Raw genomic sequence first — 19,862 nt, forward strand, 5'->3', positions numbered from 1 at the left:
CCCTCTGGTTCTTTTGCCAGTTATCTTAAATCTGTGTCCTCTGCTTACCGACCCTTCTGCCAGTGGAAAGGGTTTCTCCCTATCTACTCTAAATTTTCAACACCACTATTAAATCTCCCCTTAACCTTCTCTGCTCCAAGGAGAACAATCTTAGCTTCTCTAGTCTTTCTTCATAACTGAAGTTCCCCGTCACTGGTACCATTCTGGTAAATCTCCTCTGCACCCTCTCTAAGACCTAAAGTTGGTGCCTGGTACTGGACACAATTGTTCAGCTGAGGCCTAACCAGTGTTTAAATAATAACTCTCTTACTTTTGAACTCTATGCCTCCATTTATAAAGCCCAGAATCCTGTAGGCTTTTTAACTTGTCCTGTCACCTTGAAAGATTTGTGTATGTGTACCCCCAGGTCTCTGTTCCTGCAATGCATTTATATGTACAGAAGATTTGCTCATTGTTGCATACAATTATATATTATGTACAGATTATTGAAGAACACAGCTTTATTTTCATTTTTGCTATCATGACATTACAAATTATATACAGATCATTAAAAATACAGCATTTCTTTCATTTTTGTTGCCAATACATTGTCAAAGATCTAAAATTCAAAAAAAGATAAAGGGGTAAAGATACACTTCTAGCATGTGAAGTGTGTATTGGAAATTCGGGATCACCCCACCCAAATTTCCTATCCACTAATTTTAATTAATAGAAAATTGTGAGGATGTGTGCCTGAATTCCTCAAATACGCATCCAGTGTGCAAAGTTTTGTGCTGAAAGCACTAATGATATAGATAGATCCCAGATACTGTGAGTGAACAGTACAGAATAGACCAGACTTCTTTACATAAGAACATAAGAAATAGGAGCAGGAGTAGGCCATTTGGCCCCTCGAGCCTGCTCCGCCATTTAATAAGATCATGGCTGATCTAATCATGGACTCAGTTCCACTTCCCCGCCTGCTCCCCATAACCCTTTATTCCCCTATCGCTCAAAAATCTGTCTATCTGTTTAAGGATTAGTTACTAGATTAAAGGCTGTATGATTTCTATTCTGTTTCTGCCCATCAAGAGGAGTATTATAATTATTTTGATTTGAAATAAGCCAAGTCTTACATGTAGAAATAAAGGGGGCGAAATTACCCTACGCCCTGATTGGGAGTGATAACCAGCTGGGGCCAGGACTTCCTATGCCCGGCGCAGATGTCCCGCCCCCACTGCTAAATTGGGCTTAACCCCCCCTTCATAGGAAGTGGAGCGCAATCTCGCGTGCTCTACTTCCTTTAGGGATGGGTCCCGAGGCGCTACTGGGGCGAGGACTGCAGCGCTACGTGGATGCTTCACCTAGCACTGATGTGCTTCAACACCCTTCCACTTCACTTAAAGGGGAGGGCCACTGCGTACGCTGCAAGACCTCTGATGGCCTCCACTAGGCCACCAGGGCAGCGTGAGACCAGGCCTGCAGCCTAGCACCCAAAATGGAGTGCAGAGAAGAACAGGGAATGCAGCCAACCGGAGAGTCGGCTAAACATCTAAGATGGCGGCGCAGGGCGTTGGAGCTCTCCCTTTTAACTTCCGCCCTGCGAGCAGATGTCGGCCAGCTTCGCAACCTGGGCCTGTTTCCTCTGCGGGGTGGAAAGGGTGAGGGGTCGCCGCGCATGGCGATGACATCATACAATTCTTTCTTTTTCTCTTTCTTTCGCTCTTTCTTTCTTTCGCTCTTTCTGTCTCTCTTTCTTTCTCTCTTTCATTCATTCTTTCTTTCCATTTTCCACCAGGAACCTAGGGGGTGAAATTGGTCTTTGGGAGGCGTTGTAGAATGATCAGTAGGGAATCAGGAGCCTGTTTTACACCCTGAACGATTTTCTTTTTCATTGTTGTCAAACGGAATGCCAATTCATTATCTCCTGCTTTACGCTTCTGTCCAAGACCAATTTAACACACTCTCCCCTCCACCTCACAAACATTATCAGCAAGAATGTCCTGGTGATTTACAGCCCAGTGAGATGCAGAATAAATCATAATCTACTCTGGCCGAAATACTTGCCCCACCCCATCCTCAGAAGAGCATTTCCGACTCTACCACTGCAACATCTTCCCATTTCCAACACTCGTCGTCATTCAAGTGCCAGTTTAGTGCCACTGTTATTCTTTCGACTCCTGCCCACCAAAGAAAGGAATACTTGCATTTTTGTAGTGTATTATCATGTCTAAACTTTTGAGGGCACCTCCCACAATAAATTACTTTTTGGAGTACAGTAACTGTTAAATGTCGGAAAAAGAAACTGTTTTGAGACTGTCTAAATTCATTTCATGTGGGATCTTCACAGCCAGCTATGGAAGAATCTTTTAGTCCATCAGATGGGATGCATTTGAACCCAGGTCCCAGAGTCATAGACCAGTCCTTCGCCTGTTGCAAAAAAGCACTGTGCGGGAGAAAACTGCTAGAAATAAAAACAAAAGGGAACAATTTCCCCCTCGCCCAGCCAATGCGTTAACTCTTTTAGAGTCTACCTGCAAAACATAAAACATGTATCCGTGCCACCCGACCTGGAAGACATACCAGACATTTACAAGGCCCTTTTTTTTTTGTTTTTGTGTTTTTCTTTTTTTTTTTGGTTTTTTTTTGGGCACTAAAATCAAATTTTTCCTTTTTCCAGTGTCCCCTATAAAAGGAGAGGGGGACACTAAAAGCACCGGCAATTAAAACAAATTAAACTTTAAAACGTAAAATCAAATTAAAATTTGGTTGCCGGGCGTGATGATGCACTCCAGTCCCTCCGGTGCCGCCAATGCGTTAATCGGGTGGCGAAGCCTCTCAGGTGATTTATATTGTCAGAATTCTGGGTTCAGGCCATTTAAATTGGCCAGACATTCCCCTGGCACAAACCCACCTCAGCAAGGCCTAGCACCGGTAAGTGGGTAGGAAGGTCAGCTGCTACTGCAGGCCTGGAGTTGACTGGGTGCTGTCCAATAACAACAGAAGTCCTCTGGCCCTCGCTCTCTTCGTGGTGGTACTGGACAAGGAGCAATGTTTTTTTCTATTTATTTGAAGTGTACATGAAACTTGGCATCATGGAGCTCTGCCCGTTTGTCCTCTGCTTTGTGTTCAAGATCGGAGAGTTTCCTGGGCACAAAACAGAGGACAACTGGCCCCAAATATGCTTCATATAAGCGATGCATTGTTAATGCACACTGGTGCTGCTTTATATTTTGATTTGCTCTCCCAACCCTGCCGGATTCTGGTGATCATTCTGTCCACACACGGAGTTATAAGAATCAGCTTTAGAACCAGCACAATGCAGGGAATCACCATGCCCAGCATGTATGCTTGTGGAAGTCCCCATTTGTACCTTCTTGATTGCAGAAATCTGTCCCAACCAAATAATGCAGCATGCGCAGTGCACAGCAGGAGGGTTACATGGCCCAGCTTGGACTGTAAGACAATGGAGAAATCATTTAGTCAGTTCTCATGTACAACAGTAAAATCCAGTAATTTACAAACTTTTATTTGATATTGCTATAAGCAAAGACAATTCCAATCACACATGTAACTTCAGTTATCTCAACTACCTTGATGAATGCATTTCCAAATAAAAAACTAAATTAAGTGCATTTTGATACAAAATCAAACTGCATAATTCTGTTATCAGTGGTCTTTTTTCTTTATTAATTGAAAGGACCAACATAAACTTTTAAGCTGTATTGATTTCAAGAGAATCTGCTGTAGAGGATAACTTGTAAAGTATGTCTGTATCAGAGGGGTGGGCATACTCTGCCCGAACATAATAGTGTGATGTCTGTATTAATAATGTGATATCTTTATCTAATTTAGTGTTCTGAGTTACTGGTTCAACACACATACACAGTAAGTGATACCTGCACAAATCGGAATTCTCTCCAATTTACAGCATTGCTGACTGATGGAAGAGAAGTAATGCCCAGCAAAACATAAAGACCAAACCCCAGCATTCCTAATGCGAAATATACATCGCCGCGCCAGGACTTCACTTTGTTTAACTCCGTCGTTTCATTCTTCTTTGACTGCAAGAAAGAAGGGAAACTTCAAAATAATGGAGTAAATGCAGCATAATGTGCATTATGACCCTTGGATTTAGGAACAGGAATTGGCCATTCAGCTCCTTGAGCCTGCATTCAATTAGATCATGACTGATCTGCACTCCATTTACCTGGCTTCGCTCCATATTCCTTGATATCTTTACCTAACAAAAAGCTATCGAGCTCAGTTTTGAAAGTTTCAAGTGTCCCAGCATCTGGGAAGGAAATTCCAGTTTTCTGCTGCGTGTGAAAAAGTGCTCCCTGATTTCCCTCCAAATATTGTTTAGCTGCTGAGATCATTGAATATTGATGGAAATTTTTAACTTTAAATGGGAATGAGTTTGACTTGCGGTTTACAGAATAGTTGCAGTGATGTCATTTTGAGACATTTTTTAACACTATGGGCTTGAATTTGCGGTCGGAGGCTTCCCAACGGGTAAATGCCTCCGATCCGCAAATAAAATGTTGTGTACCTGGTGGTCCACGAGGTACGGAGACTCGCGGTCCTGGGCATCTCTGGGTACCCCCGGGTAGAGGCCCACGTAGCCTGGGGGAGCACGCAGTTCACAAGCACTTCTGGGATCATGTGGGCCGGCCAATAAAAGGGAATCGTACGGAAACCACATAAAGCATGAATGCAAATACCTCCAAGAATACATATACACTTCAAATAAATAGAAACAAACATTACATATTTAAATTTAATTAAAATGGCATTTAATTCAATATTTAAAATTAAATTTAATTTTGGAAAAATAAATTGACATGATTTAATGGGGCTAAAAATAAACCTACCTTATTACACAGGGTTTTTAATGTATAAGTGATTGATAACATTTTATTTTTATGTTTTTTTAAACTCTTACACGAGTAAAAGCAGGCCATACGCATTTACCAGGCGTAAGAATTTCACGTGCAAATAGCCCAACTCTCCGCCCATGGATGTCCTTTTCCTGGGAATGCGTTGGATCTGTCGAGAAAATTCTTGACAGATTGCAAGTTCCAGGTTTTCGCACAGGCGCTTCACACACAAAATCCTAGAATTTACGTGGCCCTTACGGGTGCCTGTGCATCTCGTATGCACCCATAGGGGCTGCAAATTACAACCCATTGTTTGTTCTCAATTGTAAGGACCTCTCTGTGAGATTCAAAAAATTTGATCATCCTGGCAGTTCATCCCAACTCTCTATTTGCTTCTGCAATAGCCTTGTGGCATTGGTTAAAAAAAAAAATGCCCTAAAATAACAATACACGCAATGATAATGTTATTACCGCTTCAATGATATTTTGCATCCAGCGCTGTCTAACCGGGTATCTAGTCGGTATGATCAATGTGTAGAGAACATGAAGGAAGGCATAGGCAAGTGCCACAAGCCCAAGCTGCTTTCGACACAACATCCACCTGTTGAGCCAGTCAGGGAATCTTTTGTACTTTGTCCCTCTGTAGAGCTGAATGAATGCAGCAATCGCACCAGGCAGATAAGTCAAGCTAAGTAGAATAAGCGAGACATTCGGGAAGATACGATTAGGAACTGAAATCGCAAGCCGATAGGAACTATCCTTCTTTTCTTTTACATAAGGATAGATTACATCAATCACCGTACAGTACAAGAAGAAGAATACTGTGAGACCCGCCGTTATAATAAAGGGTAGTCTCCACATTGGAAAGAGCTGGAGAGGGTAGTTCTCCAGTTCTTGGGCTGCTAGAAGGGATCCCTGGTCTAACGGAGTGAGGCCTATACTCCTGGCAACATCCATCACCAGTTGTTTGGATTTATTGTCATCGCCGCAGACAAAGACCTGAAACATGGAACAATAATTTTTATTACTGGTGAAAATATTGATGCTGCAATCCAATATATTCAGCACAATCTAATTTATATTGTTTCTAAAATACAGTAAGTTGATCGGTGTAGACAATAGTTTTAGATGATCCTTGCTAACATAATTTTTCTCCACATAATCAGTAGACATGTATGTGATCTTACCTGACTGCTAGCATCCAGACTGCCTGACTGCAGGGCCCAGGCTGAAACGGTGTTAAATCCCTTCACCACATTGGCTTTGGGAACCAGCTGAGCCAGATACTGTGCATTGGACTCTGGGTATTGGTTCATTCTGATGTTGTTGCTCACATCCACCAGCACTTTTTCATCGAGCAAATCGGACAGAGCTGGGAGAAAATCATAGTTTTCTCTGTGAACTGCCAAGAAAATGATCTTGGATATTTTCAGGGCATCTGCGTGGCTAAACACTTGCGCTCCACTTGGCAGCAGGATCGAGTGCTTTGGGTCTCGGCTACCAAATACCACCGGGTAACCTGACTTGAGCAGCCTCATACCAAAGGATCTGCCAAAGTCCCCAGTGCCAAAAATGCAAATCGTGTCCCGTTTATGGGCAGTTTCACCACCTCCAGCCATGACGAAAGAATTCTCCATCTGTAAAAAAAAACGTAAAAGCAGATGTTATTTTTTATTGAATAATCTGAAAATATAGGCTGACATATATTTAATTATTTTGAAGTGGTAACACAGAGGATATTGGGTTCCAATATCAGGGTGGGGAATGGTTTGGGCAGGATTAGAGTGGGGCGGGGGGAGCGGGTAGTGAGGCCGTCGTAGGATCAGATGTAGGGCGTGTATTTGTTTTACACTATACCCTGATTCTTAGACCTTGGAACTTATAGGGGAAAAGGGCAACACGTGGCACAAAATTTAGGCTTAACCCAGTGTCAGTTTTATTACGCAGAAAAACTAATTAAAACTACAGAACTAGACTTGAAAGAAATCAACTGAAAACATACAATCACCCTTCCTGGTTGTCGTTATTGTAAGTTCGTAGTCATTGATTCCGTGACTGGTTGGTTAATCTTCTGGTTGTTCTCTGCAGTGCTGTTCCTTCCGTGTATGTTCCGTACCTCGCTTCGGTACCACGCTTCCGTTTCCCTGCCGAACGTTGATGGACAACTGGTAGTGGGTATACGTTACCTGTATGGGTACCATTCTTCTACGCCCATCTGCTTCTGTTCTTCTGTGTGTACACGTCTCCTTATACTTCTTTTGTCTCCTGAGCTGCTTCTAGCTCGCATATTTATATCCATGTTTTGACTGATCTCCCGCCACTGCGGTTTCTCAGAATGTGTTTACATCGATAGGTTGTTTTCTGGTGCTCCTGGTTAATTGACTGCAATAATGGACTCTACTGTTCCTAGTTTGTACATGGAGTCTGCGAGACTCAAAATGATTCCTGTTAGATCTCTTAATTCCCAATGAAATACGAACTCTGGTTGTAGTTTTAATGTAACTTTATTCTGGCAGCAGCAACAAGCTTCTGGCTTTAAGCCAGGCCTTTGTCCTTCTGAGACCACATGGCAAAAATGGCTGTGCTTATACCTGGTTCAATTTAGGTAATTCTCGCAAATGGCTTTGTAAAGCCACGTGGAATACCGTAGGGCTGTTGTGGAAACCCTGCGGTAACCGGGTCCAAGTATACTGTTGTCCTTGGACAGTGAAAGCAAACCACTGCACCGACCAAAATCCGTTGGCCATATCTATAACCGAGAAATATTTATGTTCCAGTTTGAGGGCATTAAAAATGGTGGAGGGATCTGCGACCAAAGGAGCTTTTTGATCAATACACTGGTTAGCTTTCCTATAATCGACAGTCAAACGCCAAGTCTCATTAGATTTTTGTACCGGCCACATGGGGCTATTGGAGGAGCTATACGTTTTAATAAGCACCCCTTGTTTCTCCAATTGCTGAATAACCGGTAAGATTCCCGCGATGGCAGTTGGACTGATGGGATACTGTTTAGTGCATGGAGGCTTGGTCCCTGTAAATGACGCAGGCTCCATCTGGAGTAGGCCACAATCGTTCTTATCTTTAGCCCATATCGGGTGTTCCTTCAATTCTTCTTTCTTCAAAGTTCTAATTGACCATGTCACCCGACCATTCTCAAAATGCAACGATGAATCTATTTGGATTAGAACGTCCATTCCCAAAAGGGGTTGATCTACTGGGCCTATCCAGACCAGCGTGGTTAGTTCATGTGGACCCAGCCCTATAAGTACCGGTGTTGTCCTTTTAATTTCCATTTTATGGCCCCCAACTCCACAGGCTGTATGTGCCCTACCATCCAACGGCAAAAAGTCTCCATATTGTAGGGGTAAGCATGTTAATTCCGCCCGTGTCTAAAAGACAGTCCACATCCTTATCGCCCACCCTCACAGTTATATATAGCCCATCTCCCCTTTGTTGTATTAGTGCGAAGAGGTGGACCAGGGTGGGCTCTAATCGTTTTTTGCTATCCCAAGTAACTCCTTCTGTTGTTGTATTGTCAGTCGCTTAAATGCTTCTATGAGGTCGTTATCTTGTGACAAGCCTGGCTTGTTGGCTGAATTGTATCCCTGGCTGCATCTCTTCCCCGGCCATGACCTTGCTGTTTTGCCCTGCACGTCTTGGCCCAGTGACCTTCTTTCCCACAATAATGACATTTTCCGGGTAATTTTCCGAATAACTGTTTATCGGAATCCTGGGATTTCCATCCCACAGCCTTCAGGGCTCGGACTTTAGCTCCCATATCCCGATCTAATTGGTTACATCGATCCACCAATGCTGCAAAGGTAGTTCCTCTACCTTCCCAGTCCGGTAACACTACCTTAAGCATTTTGGACAGTTCTGGCTTTAGACCTGCCATGAAAGCTGCTTTCAGGGGTCCAAACACTTGTTCATCCATTTCCTCATCCGTATTATTCATACCCGAATGTTCTAGCCATGTGCATCTAACCGCTCGTCATACTCTAGGACCTCCTCTGTTCCTTTGGCAGGCTGCAATTTTTCCCCAGTCTGTCTTAGCTGGACTGAAGGCTTGCAGCCAGTGTTTAATCGCCTCCCATCCTGCTCTTATCTCCTGCTGCCCCAAATTTAGCCCCAAAGCTTCTTCTACCTTGTCGTGCAATTTTCTTCCTTGTGTTTTTGGCACCATTATGGTCAAAATTTGCACTCCGTCCCAGGGATGAAGTTAATATATATTTCTTAAGCGGTCCAATTGGTCCCATGTTTTTACTCCCCCTTTCTTTGGATTGGGCAATTCCTTGGACCATTTATCAATTTTCTCTGGGTCTGCCGGATCATGAACTAAGTATTCTGCATACACCCTTTTCTTCGTTTTTTTGGTTCCGTCCTCATCCGCAGTCTCTTCTGATTTGATTACAACTCGTCTTTTTTTAAACGGGGCAAAGCGCACCCCTAATTCTTCATCCTCCGACCCTGTATCGTCGGAGGATTCAGAATCAGTATCTATTCCTCGGTCGTGTCTTCGGGTTTGCGCTTTTAATTTATCTAAACATGGGTACCCTGGGAATTGATCGATGCATTTTCCTTTTCCTATTACTGTCTCTTGACCTAATGATTTTTTCCATTCTTTAATTTCACCTTTAAGATCTTTAACTTCCGCTTCCGACTTTTCAAGTTCAAGTCTTTTCTGTCGCAGCTGTGCACAAACAGCTTGCAATTGGTCCTTTGTACTGGTCAGTTCTCGATCATGTTGGGAACACATTATAATTTCATTCCGCTTTTGGATCTGTCCCGTAACGGCTAGAGACCATCTAGTTCGCTCTTTATTTTTCATAAGGGTCGTTTTTCCCCAGACCCTTTTAATGGTGAGAGGGGAGCGACCGATAAAAGGCGCAGCGGGAGATCGAGAGCCAGCGTACCGGTGCAGCTACAGCGGGAGAGAAAGCAAAATAGAAGTAGAAAGTAATCAAAAAGTGACGTCACAGCCAATGTGGTAAGTGATTGGCTGGTGATTGGTGAGTAGCTTTTCTTTTCTTTTTTATATCAGTAAGTGAACTGCAACACTGTTATTACCAATTTAAGGGTATCTAAGGTTAAGACATGGCAGGAGAGCTCGGCCATGTGATATGCTCCTCCTGTACCATGTGGGAACTCGGGGACACTTCCGGTGTCCCTGGGCGCTACGTGTGTGGGAAGTGTATCCGCCTCGAGCTCTTGACGGTCCGCGTTGCGGAATTGGAGCTGAGGGTGGATTCACTCTGGAGCATCCACGATGCTGAGAATGACGTGAGTATCACGTGTAGTGAGTTGGTCTTACCACAGGAGAAGGGTCCACAGCCAGATAGGGAATGGAAGACCAGCAGGAAGAGCAGTGCAAGAAAGATAGTGCAGGGGTCCCCTGTGATCATCTCCCTGCAAAACAGATACACTGCTTTAAGTACTGTTGGGGAGGATGACTCATCAGGGGAGGGCAGCAGCAGCCAAGTTCATGGCACCGTAGGTGGCTCTGCTGCAAAGGAGGGCAGGAAAAAGAGTGGGAGCGCGATAGTGATAGGGGATTCGATGGTGAGGGGAATAGATAGGCGTTTCTGCGGACGCAACCGAGACTCCAGGATGGTGTGTTGCCTCCCTGGTGCAAGGGTCAAGGATGTCTCGGAGCGGGTGCAGGACATTCTGAAATGGGAGGGAGAACAGCCAGTTGTCGTGGTGCACATTGGTACCAACGACATAGGTTAAAAAAAGGGATGAGGTCCTACGAAAAGAATTTAAGGAGCTAGGAGCTAAATTAAAAAGTAGGACCTCAAAAGTAGTAATCTCGGGATTGCTACCAGTGCCACGTGCTAGTCAGAGTAGGAATCGCAGGATAGAGCAGATGAATACATGGCTTGAGCAGTGGTGCAGCAGGGAGGGATTCAAATTCTTGGGGCATTGGAACCGGTTCTGGGGGAGGTGGGACCAGTACAAACCGGACGGTCTGCACCTGGGCAGGTCTGGAACCAATGTCCTAGGGGGAGTGTTTGCTAGTGCTGTTGGGGAGGAGTTAAACTAATATTGCAGGGGGATGGGAACCTATACAGGGAGACAGAGGGAGACAAAAATGAGGCAAAAGCAAAAGACAGAAAGGAGATGAGGAAAAGTGGAGGGCAGAGAAACCCAAGGCAAAGAACAAAAAGGGCCACTGTACAGCAAAATTCTAGAAGGACAAAGGGTGTTAAAAAAGCAAGCCTGAAGGCTTTGTGTCTTAATGCAAGGAATATCCGCAATAAGGTGGATGAATTAACTGTGCAAATAGATGTTAACAAATATGATGTGATTGGGATTACGGAGACGTGGCTCCAGGATGATCAGGGCTGGGAACTCAACATGCAGGGGTATTCAACATTCAGGAAGGATAGAATAAAAGGAAAAGGAGGTGGGGTAGCATTGCTGGTTAAAGAGGAGATTAATGCAATAGTTAGGAAGGACATTAGCTTGGATGATGTGGAATCTATATGGGTAGAGCTGCAGAACACTAAAGGGCAAAAATCGTTAGTGGGAGTTGTGTACAGACCTCCAAACAGTAGTAGTGATGTTGGGGAGGGCATCAAACAGGAAATTAGGAGTGCATGCAATAAAGGTGCAGCAGTTATAATGGGTGACTTTAATATGCACATAGATTGGGCTAGCCAAACTGGAAGCAATACGGTGGAGGAGGATTTCCTGGAATGCATAAGGGATGGTTTTCTAGACCAATATGTCGAGGAACCAACTAGGGGGGAGGCCATCTTAGACTGGGTGTTGTGTAATGAGAGAGGATTAATTAGCAATCTCATTGTGCGAGGCCCCTTGGGGAAGAGTGACCATAATATGGTGGAATTCTGCATTAGGATGGAGAATGAAACAGTTAATTCAGAGACCATGGTCCAGAACTTAAAGAAGGGTAACTTTGAAGGTATGAGGCATGAATTGGCTAAGATAGATTGGCTAATGATACTTAAGGGGTGGACTGTGGATGGGCAATGGCAGACATTTAGAGACCGCATGGATGAATTACAACAATTGTACATTCCTGTCTGGCGTAAAAATAAAAAAGGGAAGGTGGCTCAACCATGGCTATCTAGGGAAATCAGGGATAGTATTAAAGCCAAGGAAATGGCATACAAATTGGCCAGAATAAGCAGCGAACCTGGGGACTGGGAGAAATTTAGAACTCAGCAGAGGAGGACAAAGGGTTTGATTAGGGCAGGGAAAATGGAGTACGAGAAGAAGCTTGCAGGGAACATTAAGGCGGATTGCAAAAGTTTCTATAGGTATGTAAAGAGAAAAAGGTTAGTAAAGACAAACGTAGGTCCCCTGCAGTCAGAATCAGGGGAAGTCATAACGGGGAACAAAGAAATGGCAGACCAATTGAACAAGTACTTTGGTTCAGTATTCACTAAGGAGGACACAAACAACCTTCCGGATATAAAAGTGGTCAGAGGGTCTATTAAGGAGGAGGAACTGAGGGAAATCTTTATTAGTCGGGAAATTGTGTTGGGGAAATTGATGGGATTGAAGGCCGATAAATCCCCAGGGCCTGATGGACTGCATCCCAGAGTACTTAAGGAGGTGGCCTTGGAAATAGCGGATGCATTGACAGTCATTTTCCAACATTCCATTGACTCTGGATCAGTTCCTATCGAGTGGAGGGTAGCCAATGTAACCCCACTTTTTAAAAAAGGAGGGTGAGAGAAAGCAGGGAATTATAGCCTGACCTCAGTAGTGGGTAAAATGATGGAATCAATTATTAAGGATGTCATAGCAGCGCATTTGGAAAATGGTGACATGATAGGTCCAAGTCAGCATGGATTTGTGAAAGGGAGATCATGCTTGACAAATCTTCTGGAATTTTTTGAGGATGTTTCCAATAAAGTGGACAAAGGAGTACCAGTTGATGTGGTATATTTGGACTTTCAGAAGACTTTCGACAAGGTCCCACAGAGGAGATTAATGTGCAAAGTTAAAGCACATGGGATTGGGGGTAGTGTGCTGACGTGGATTGAGAACTGGTTGTCAGACAGGAAGCAAAGAGTAGGAGTAAATGGGTACTTTTCGGAATGGCAGGCAGTGACTAGTGGGGTACCGCAGGGTTCTGTGCTGGGGCCCCAGCTGTTTACATTGTACATTAATGATTTAGACGAGGGGATTAAATGTAGTATCTCCAAATTTGCGGATGACACTAAGTTGGGTGGCAGTGTGAGCTGCGAGGAGGATGCTATGAGGCTACAGAGTGACTTGGATAGGTTAGGTGAGTGGGCAAATGCATGGCAGATGAAGTATAATGTGGATAAATGTGAGGTTATCCACTTTGGTGGTAAAGACAGAGAGACAGACTATTATCTGAATGGTGACAGATTAGGAAAAGGGAAGGTGCAACGAGACCTGGGTGTCATGGTACATCAGTCATTGAAGGTTGGCATGCAGGTACAGCAGGCGGTTAAGAAAGCAAATGGCATGTTGGCCTTCATAGCGAGGGGATTTGAGTACAGGGGCAGGGAGGTGTTGCTACAGTTGTACAGGGCCTTGGTGAGGCCACACCTGGAGTATTGTGTACAGTTTTGGTCTCCTAACTTGAGGAAGGACATTCTTGCTATTGAGAGAGTGCAGCGAAGATTCACCAGACTGATTCCCGGGATGGTGGGACTGACCTATCAAGAAAGACTGGATCAACTGGGCTTGTATTCACTGGAGTTCAGAAGAGTGAGAGGGGACCTCATAGAAACGTTTAAAATTCTGACGGGTTTGGACAGGTTGGATGCAGGAAGAATGTTCCCAATGTTGGGGAAGTCCAGAACCAGGGGTCACAGTCTAAGGATAAGGGGTAAGCCATTTAGGACCGAGATAAGGAGAAACTTCTTCACCCAGAGAGTGGTGAACCTGTGGAATTCTCTGCCACAGGAAGTAGTTGAGGCCAATTCACTAAATATATTCAAAAGGGAGTTAGATGAAGTCCTTACTACTCGGGGGGATCAAGGGGTATGGCGTGAAAGCAGGAAGTGGGTACTGAAGTTTCATGTTCAGCCATGAACTCATTGAATGGCGGTGCAGGCTAGAAGGGCTGAATGGCCTGCTCCTGCACCTATTTTCTATGTTTCTATGTTTCTAATCTCGTCCAAGGACCATTGTCCTTTTGGAGGTTCCGTATTTTTGTTCGATCTTAATACAGGTTTTAGATAAGTTGAATTGTTGCTCTATGTATTCTTTCAACTGTTAGAGGATTTCATCTATCGAAACCTCAGGTGGTGCCCGCCCGCCTTTAACAGTTGTAGGCAATTCTTTGCTCTTATCTCCTGCTGCCATAATACTGATTTCTTCACTGGGGTCGCGAGTCGTAGGCTTTCCAGCCGATCAGTGGGTCGGTGATTAATTAACTAACACACCGCCGAAGTTAGATGTCTATGGGACCTCGAGCTGATTACCAACTGGAGGGTTCGCAAACCGGAGGCCTTTGGAATAGCGAGGAAGGAGAGGCGAATTTAGACTTTTGACCGCGGACTTTTATAAAGAGGAGTCCTTACCTCAGTATGTAGGTCCGATGTCCAAAATTCAGTTTCTTCCCTCAGCGATCGTGTTTGTGACGCCAAAATTGTTAGATCTCTTAATTCCCAATGAAATACGAACTCCGGTTGTAGTTTTAATGGAACTTTATTCTGGCAGCAGCAACAAGCTTCTGGTTTTAAGCCAGGCCTTTGAACTTCTGAGACCACATGGCCAAAATGGCTGTACTTATACCTGGTTCAATTTACAGAAAAGAACTCGCCTTCTTTGACCTTATTGGCTCAATTGATAGTGTGTTAACCTTTAATTGGCTCGCTACCCAAGGTCCTAAAATGTCAAGTTGATTGATGACTTAATGCAATGTGGTCTGTGTTTTCTCACAACTGCAGCCAGGCTGCAGAGCTTGAATTCTCTATCAATTCCCCATCTCAACACCTCATTCCACAAAAATGTGCAGCGGGGTGATTCCTTTGTTGTCCAGTCTTCTTGCAGACTTGGCGTCTCCAGTGAGCATGTTTCCCTCTCCGCGCACCCCCCCCCCCCCCTCTCAACCTTGACCAATCAAGTTCAGGGCCTCATGTAACAACTCCATTGTTGTTATGCATAACGTCAGCTTTGGTTCCTGACCACAGAGTGTCCTTAATTGGGGTGAGTCACCACCTGCCCTAAGACTAGTGCCTTTTTGCTCCCATTATCCAGTTTAATTCCAAAAGCTTATATTAAATTCCAAACACTTGTCTTAATCAATTATTAGTTCATGGTCTCCTTCTGTGCTTTTTCTGAAGATTTGTAACCTTACACAGGGGAGGGGGAGGGGGAGGGAGTTCTGGCCAGGATTAGGGTGGGAGTCATGGCCAGGATCGGGGTGGGGGGAGGGGAGGTCGTGACCAGAATCGGGGGAAGAGATCGGCGAGGACCTGGAGGTCGGAGTCGGTAGTGAGGTCAGAGATGAAAAGGATTACCTTTTTTTCATTCGCCACCGTTTAATGTTTGTTTTCCTGGGAGTAAACATTACTGGTGCTAGATTTTTAAAAATTAATTCATGGGATGTGGGCATCACCGGCAACACCAACATTTATTGCCCATTCCTAATTGCCCTCGAGAAGGTGGTGGTGAGCCGCCTTCTTGAATACAACTGATTGACTTGCTAGGCTATTCCAGAAGACAGTTACGAGTCAACCACATTGCCTGTGCTGACTGCCTCAGAATGAAGCCAGACTTGCAAGGAGGAACAGAAGCAGGCATCAAGTCCATTATTTGAATCCGTTAATGGCCTAACACCTGCTTCAGATGAAGCTAAACAATGCCTCTTTTTTTGCCCTCACTAATATGGCATCCAGCACAGCCCATGCTGGAAGTGGATGGAAGCGAGATGGACACCACTTTATCCACAGAACCAGTCTTAACAGCTGGCGCTAAACCCCCAAATTTTGAGGCCAATGTACATTCCATGTTATGTTTCAGCATTTGTTGCCTTCCTTCCTCTACGGTTTTACTGTTTCCTTCCCTTTCTTTACCACAATTATGAACAGGAGTTCATCAAAAGTAGTGAAAAAAACTATGCCACATGAAACAAATATGCAAATTCATTGAAAATAGCTGTTTTCTTAACTAAACGCCATTGATATCAAATAATCTGCCATTAAATTCTCTCGATGCATCGTGCATCTTTTGAGGTACAAATTGTAAGGGCCGCTTTTAACCCCATCCCCCTCGGCGGAAACAGGGCATGCAGGTGGGCAGTTAAAATCGCCGAAGGGACTTTCCTGCTAAAGGCCCGCTCCATTGCTGCCGGTTGCGATTTTAACCCACTCCTCTAAGCGTGAGTGATTCTTCGGGCCCCACAAGGAAAATGTAGGTCTTCCCTGCCCCCATCTTCGACCCTCCTCCGATGGTGAGAACCACCCGAAGCCCCTCCCGAATAATTACCGTTCCTTCAATTCCCAACGGCAGTCTCCTGCCTTCCAACATCCCGCTCCCACCTGCTGGCCAGTGGCTTCCTAACGATTTTGGGCAGGAAGATGATTGGGCCTAAGCAGATGAGGCCCAGATGTTACATTTTCCCGAGCCCTACGATGCCGAGGTCAAGACGGTTTGCCAGCCACCCTGGCCCCCGAGGAAGGGGGGCGCTCGAGGGGAATGTGAGGAGGGGTGAAGGGAGCAACATCATCATTGAGAGGGCTTTCAGCACCTAAAGCCTCCAGAATTTCAGAAGCTACAGTGAAGGTCTGACAATGTGTTTACTTGAAAGGTCACATATCATTGCTCAGTCACAGCTTAGCGTGTACCCTCACAATAGCTTGCATTTATATAGCGCCTTTCACAATCTCAGGATATCTCAAAGCATTTCAGAGCCAATGAACTACTTTCAAAACAGTCGCTGTTGCACTGTAGGGAAATGCAGTCGTCAATAAGTGCATAGTAAGATCCCACAAACAGCAGCGTGATAAATGACCAAATAATCTGTTTTTTTGATGGTTGACAGCAGCAAAGTGGAGGTACTTGTTGAGCAGCTGAGGGCACGGAGGCAAATTCTCGTCCCTTTGGATGGCAGGAATTCAATCCCCAAGACGCCAGCAAAAAAACAAGGAAACCATTTAATACGAATAGAATTTGATTTATTCAATCACTTGGGCTCAGACGCCTTGATGTTATCTCCTACATGGAACAGTTTACCCTCTGACCCTGTGTGAGCAAGAGCACGGGAAATCTGAGACATATAAAAAGCATGGGATATGCCCTGGCAGACTCCGGAAGGAGTTGGCTGAAAATATCAATGACGGGACCATCACCCCAAGGGCATGGGTCAGTGCTGCAAGCACTTCAATGTCATTACCTGGACAGCCAAGGTAAACATGATGTCTTGCTATCTCTATCTCTCTGCTTAACACCTCGCCACAGCTCTCCCTGCTTCCCACCCACAGTATCCAAACATTTGACTCCCTCGCAGTTCCATGTGCTTCTCTTTCAATCACATGGGGACACATCACCAGTACCCCCCCGCTCCCGCCATTTCCAATCACACACTCACCTGTTGCTGCTGCCCTCACAACAGGCACAAGCAGCATTCTGCTTTTCCTGGGTAGCAACTGCAAAGCATTTCACTGCTCTGCTGACTGCTCTGCCATTTCTCATTGGAACCACTTTCTTGCTCATGGCCACTTCCCTTTCCTGCGCAGAATCTGCTGCTGCTCCTCCTCAGCATGCAGACTATAGGAAGCTGCTCCAACCTGGACATCCTAGGGCATTAAACCTTACCAACATACCCAACTTGTCCAACATACAACTCTCCAGGATGTCCAACACCCCACACTTCTGCACAATCCTACATACTAACTCACTGAACGAGGGAGCGGACCAGAACCTGAGGGGAGGTGGGGCAGTAGGGTGGGCAGCAGAAGGAGGGAATGGAAGGGGGGCCCAGTCTCCATCCAGGCCCTCGCTCAGAGGGCAAGGAAGACATCGACATAATTGGAGCAAACAGCTTCAGGAGCTCCGGAAATGACAAGGTCGGAGGCTAAGTTCAGGAGGGTATCTGCGACTTACTGGTAGGTTTTCTCCTTCCTCAAGAAATTATATATTCAGCACCCTTTCTGTGCCATGGTGACCCTTGTCCCCCTCCATTTTCCTTGGTCCATCCCATGACTCAGACCCTGCAGAACAAGACTTGGAGGGGAGTTGGACAATCCTCCAGAACAAGCACTGACACACACTTCAATCCTCCCAAACACCAGCACAGAAATTGTCACTGTTTGCAACAAGGGCGACTCCCATGTTGAGCACTATGCAGCCCCTCGCTGAGTCTCTTGAATACTTTGAAGCAGAATAAAGCACAAATACAGCAACTTCTAAAGCAGAAATTTCTGAAAAAAATCCAGCCACATGAATTGCAAACAGATTCCAATGATCTGAGTACTTACAAGTAATGCCTCTTTAAATAACACTTCCAAAGTGTTGTTTCACGCCTGTACCACCCAGTATAATAGAATCATAGAAATTTACAGTACGGAAGGAGGTCATTTCGGCCCATCGTGTCCGTTCCGGCCGACCAAGAGCTATTCAGCCTAATCCCACTTTCCAGTTCTTGGTCCTGGATAGTACTGGGTGAGTCTGGCACTGCGTGTTACTTTCCTGTTTGCCAGTGGAAAGAGCATTGGGGTCATATTGACATCATAGGACTCTGATTTCACTACATTAATGAGGCTCCTGTCTGCTTCAGGTGGGCACCTGGGCCACCCCCATCAAAATGGTGACAGGCAGCTCAAAGACGAGGCAGGAAGTACAGCGCTGTGATTTCTGCAACGTTACTGCCCTGTTCCTGCCCAGTGGAGGCATTAAATATTGGCCCCACTGTCTCTGCTTACACGTGAAGAATATCTGCTTGAACAAAATACCGAAAGGCTGCTAAAAATATTTAATATTATACCTCAGAAAATAGGTGCAGGAGCAGGCCATTCGGCCCTTTGAGCCTGCACCACCATTCAATATGATCATGGCTGATCATTCAACTTCAATCAGAAACTTAGGAAAGCAGAGGAAAGAGGAAAATTGGTTTAAAAAAATGAAACAAACCGACAATTTGCACTTCATACCTCCACTATTTCATGACTCTATGGCGAATATGCATAAAATATCTTTATAAAATTATTGAAATAAATACATTTATGAAATATCTTTCATTTTCCTTTCCTACCTGCAGTGTTTCAGAAATGATCCAACTCACCACACTATGAAGTTTCAGAAATTGCCATAAAATTAGCTAGATGCTTGCATTTGCTGACTTGTCTTGTCTTATGTGCAACTTATCAGTCTGGCAGGTTTTCCATTTCTTTCCGTCTTTAAATAGTTGGTTGCACAATTCTGGATTTTCTATTGCTTTCCCTTTTTATCCCCGTCTGTCAGCATGTCAGTGCTAATTACACTCAAACTTCTCGAAGACTGTGGGGAAATTCCCAATGGTTGGTAAACTGATGTTAACTGATCTTTCCCAGAAATGTACACCACAGAATTATGTAACTGCATTTCATGAGTATTCTGACCTACTTTCTGAAACCACACAGTGGTCACAGCAATGTACTGCCAATTCACAGCGGGATGTGTAATGTACTTTCGAAGATTGTACAATACCACTCGGTGAAGGATGTTACTAACCATATGAACATTAACACATATAATTTAATTGAGAATAATTTCATTTTTCTACTGCTTTATAATAAATGATCTGTTATCATCTCATAAGAAACAGTAAACAAAGTTGCACAATGTCTCAAAATTTGACTTAATTTCATCTTTGGGCTTATGAGTTTGAATTTGCTTTACTTGCTGGTGAACTACTGTATATCCCATGCTTTTTATATGTCTCAGATTTCTCGTGCTCTTGCTCACACAGGGGTCAGAGAGTAAACTGTGCCATATAGGAGATAACATCAAGGCTGCTGAGCTACAGTGATTGAATAAATCAAATTCCATCTCATTAAATGGTTTCCCTGGGTT

General features: G+C 44.5%; 1 protein-coding gene across 4 annotated transcripts; it reads right to left on the bottom strand.

Moving 5' to 3' along the window:
* Positions 1–482: 482 nt before the first annotated feature.
* Positions 483–19,245, bottom strand: steap4 (STEAP family member 4). Of its 4 annotated transcripts, none has more exons than XM_070881326.1 (5): positions 19,093–19,239; positions 6,047–6,496; positions 5,331–5,858; positions 3,879–4,043; positions 483–3,435 (listed from the first exon to the last, which is right to left on the bottom strand). In XM_070881326.1, the coding sequence occupies exons 2-5, from the start codon at positions 6,494–6,496 to the stop codon at positions 3,166–3,168; spliced, it is 1,413 nt and encodes a 470-aa protein (XP_070737427.1). In that variant the 5' UTR covers positions 19,093–19,239; the 3' UTR covers positions 483–3,165. The 4 variants fall into 4 exon arrangements, with proteins under 4 accessions (XP_070737427.1, XP_070737426.1, XP_070737428.1 ...); XM_070881325.1 differs by having other exon boundaries at positions 19,063–19,239; XM_070881327.1 differs by lacking the exon at positions 19,093–19,239 and adding an exon at positions 18,290–19,055.
* Positions 19,246–19,862: the final 617 nt, after the last annotated feature.

Source organism: Pristiophorus japonicus, chromosome 5 (assembly GCF_044704955.1).
Source record: "Pristiophorus japonicus isolate sPriJap1 chromosome 5, sPriJap1.hap1, whole genome shotgun sequence".
NCBI lineage: Eukaryota > Metazoa > Chordata > Chondrichthyes > Pristiophoridae > Pristiophorus > Pristiophorus japonicus.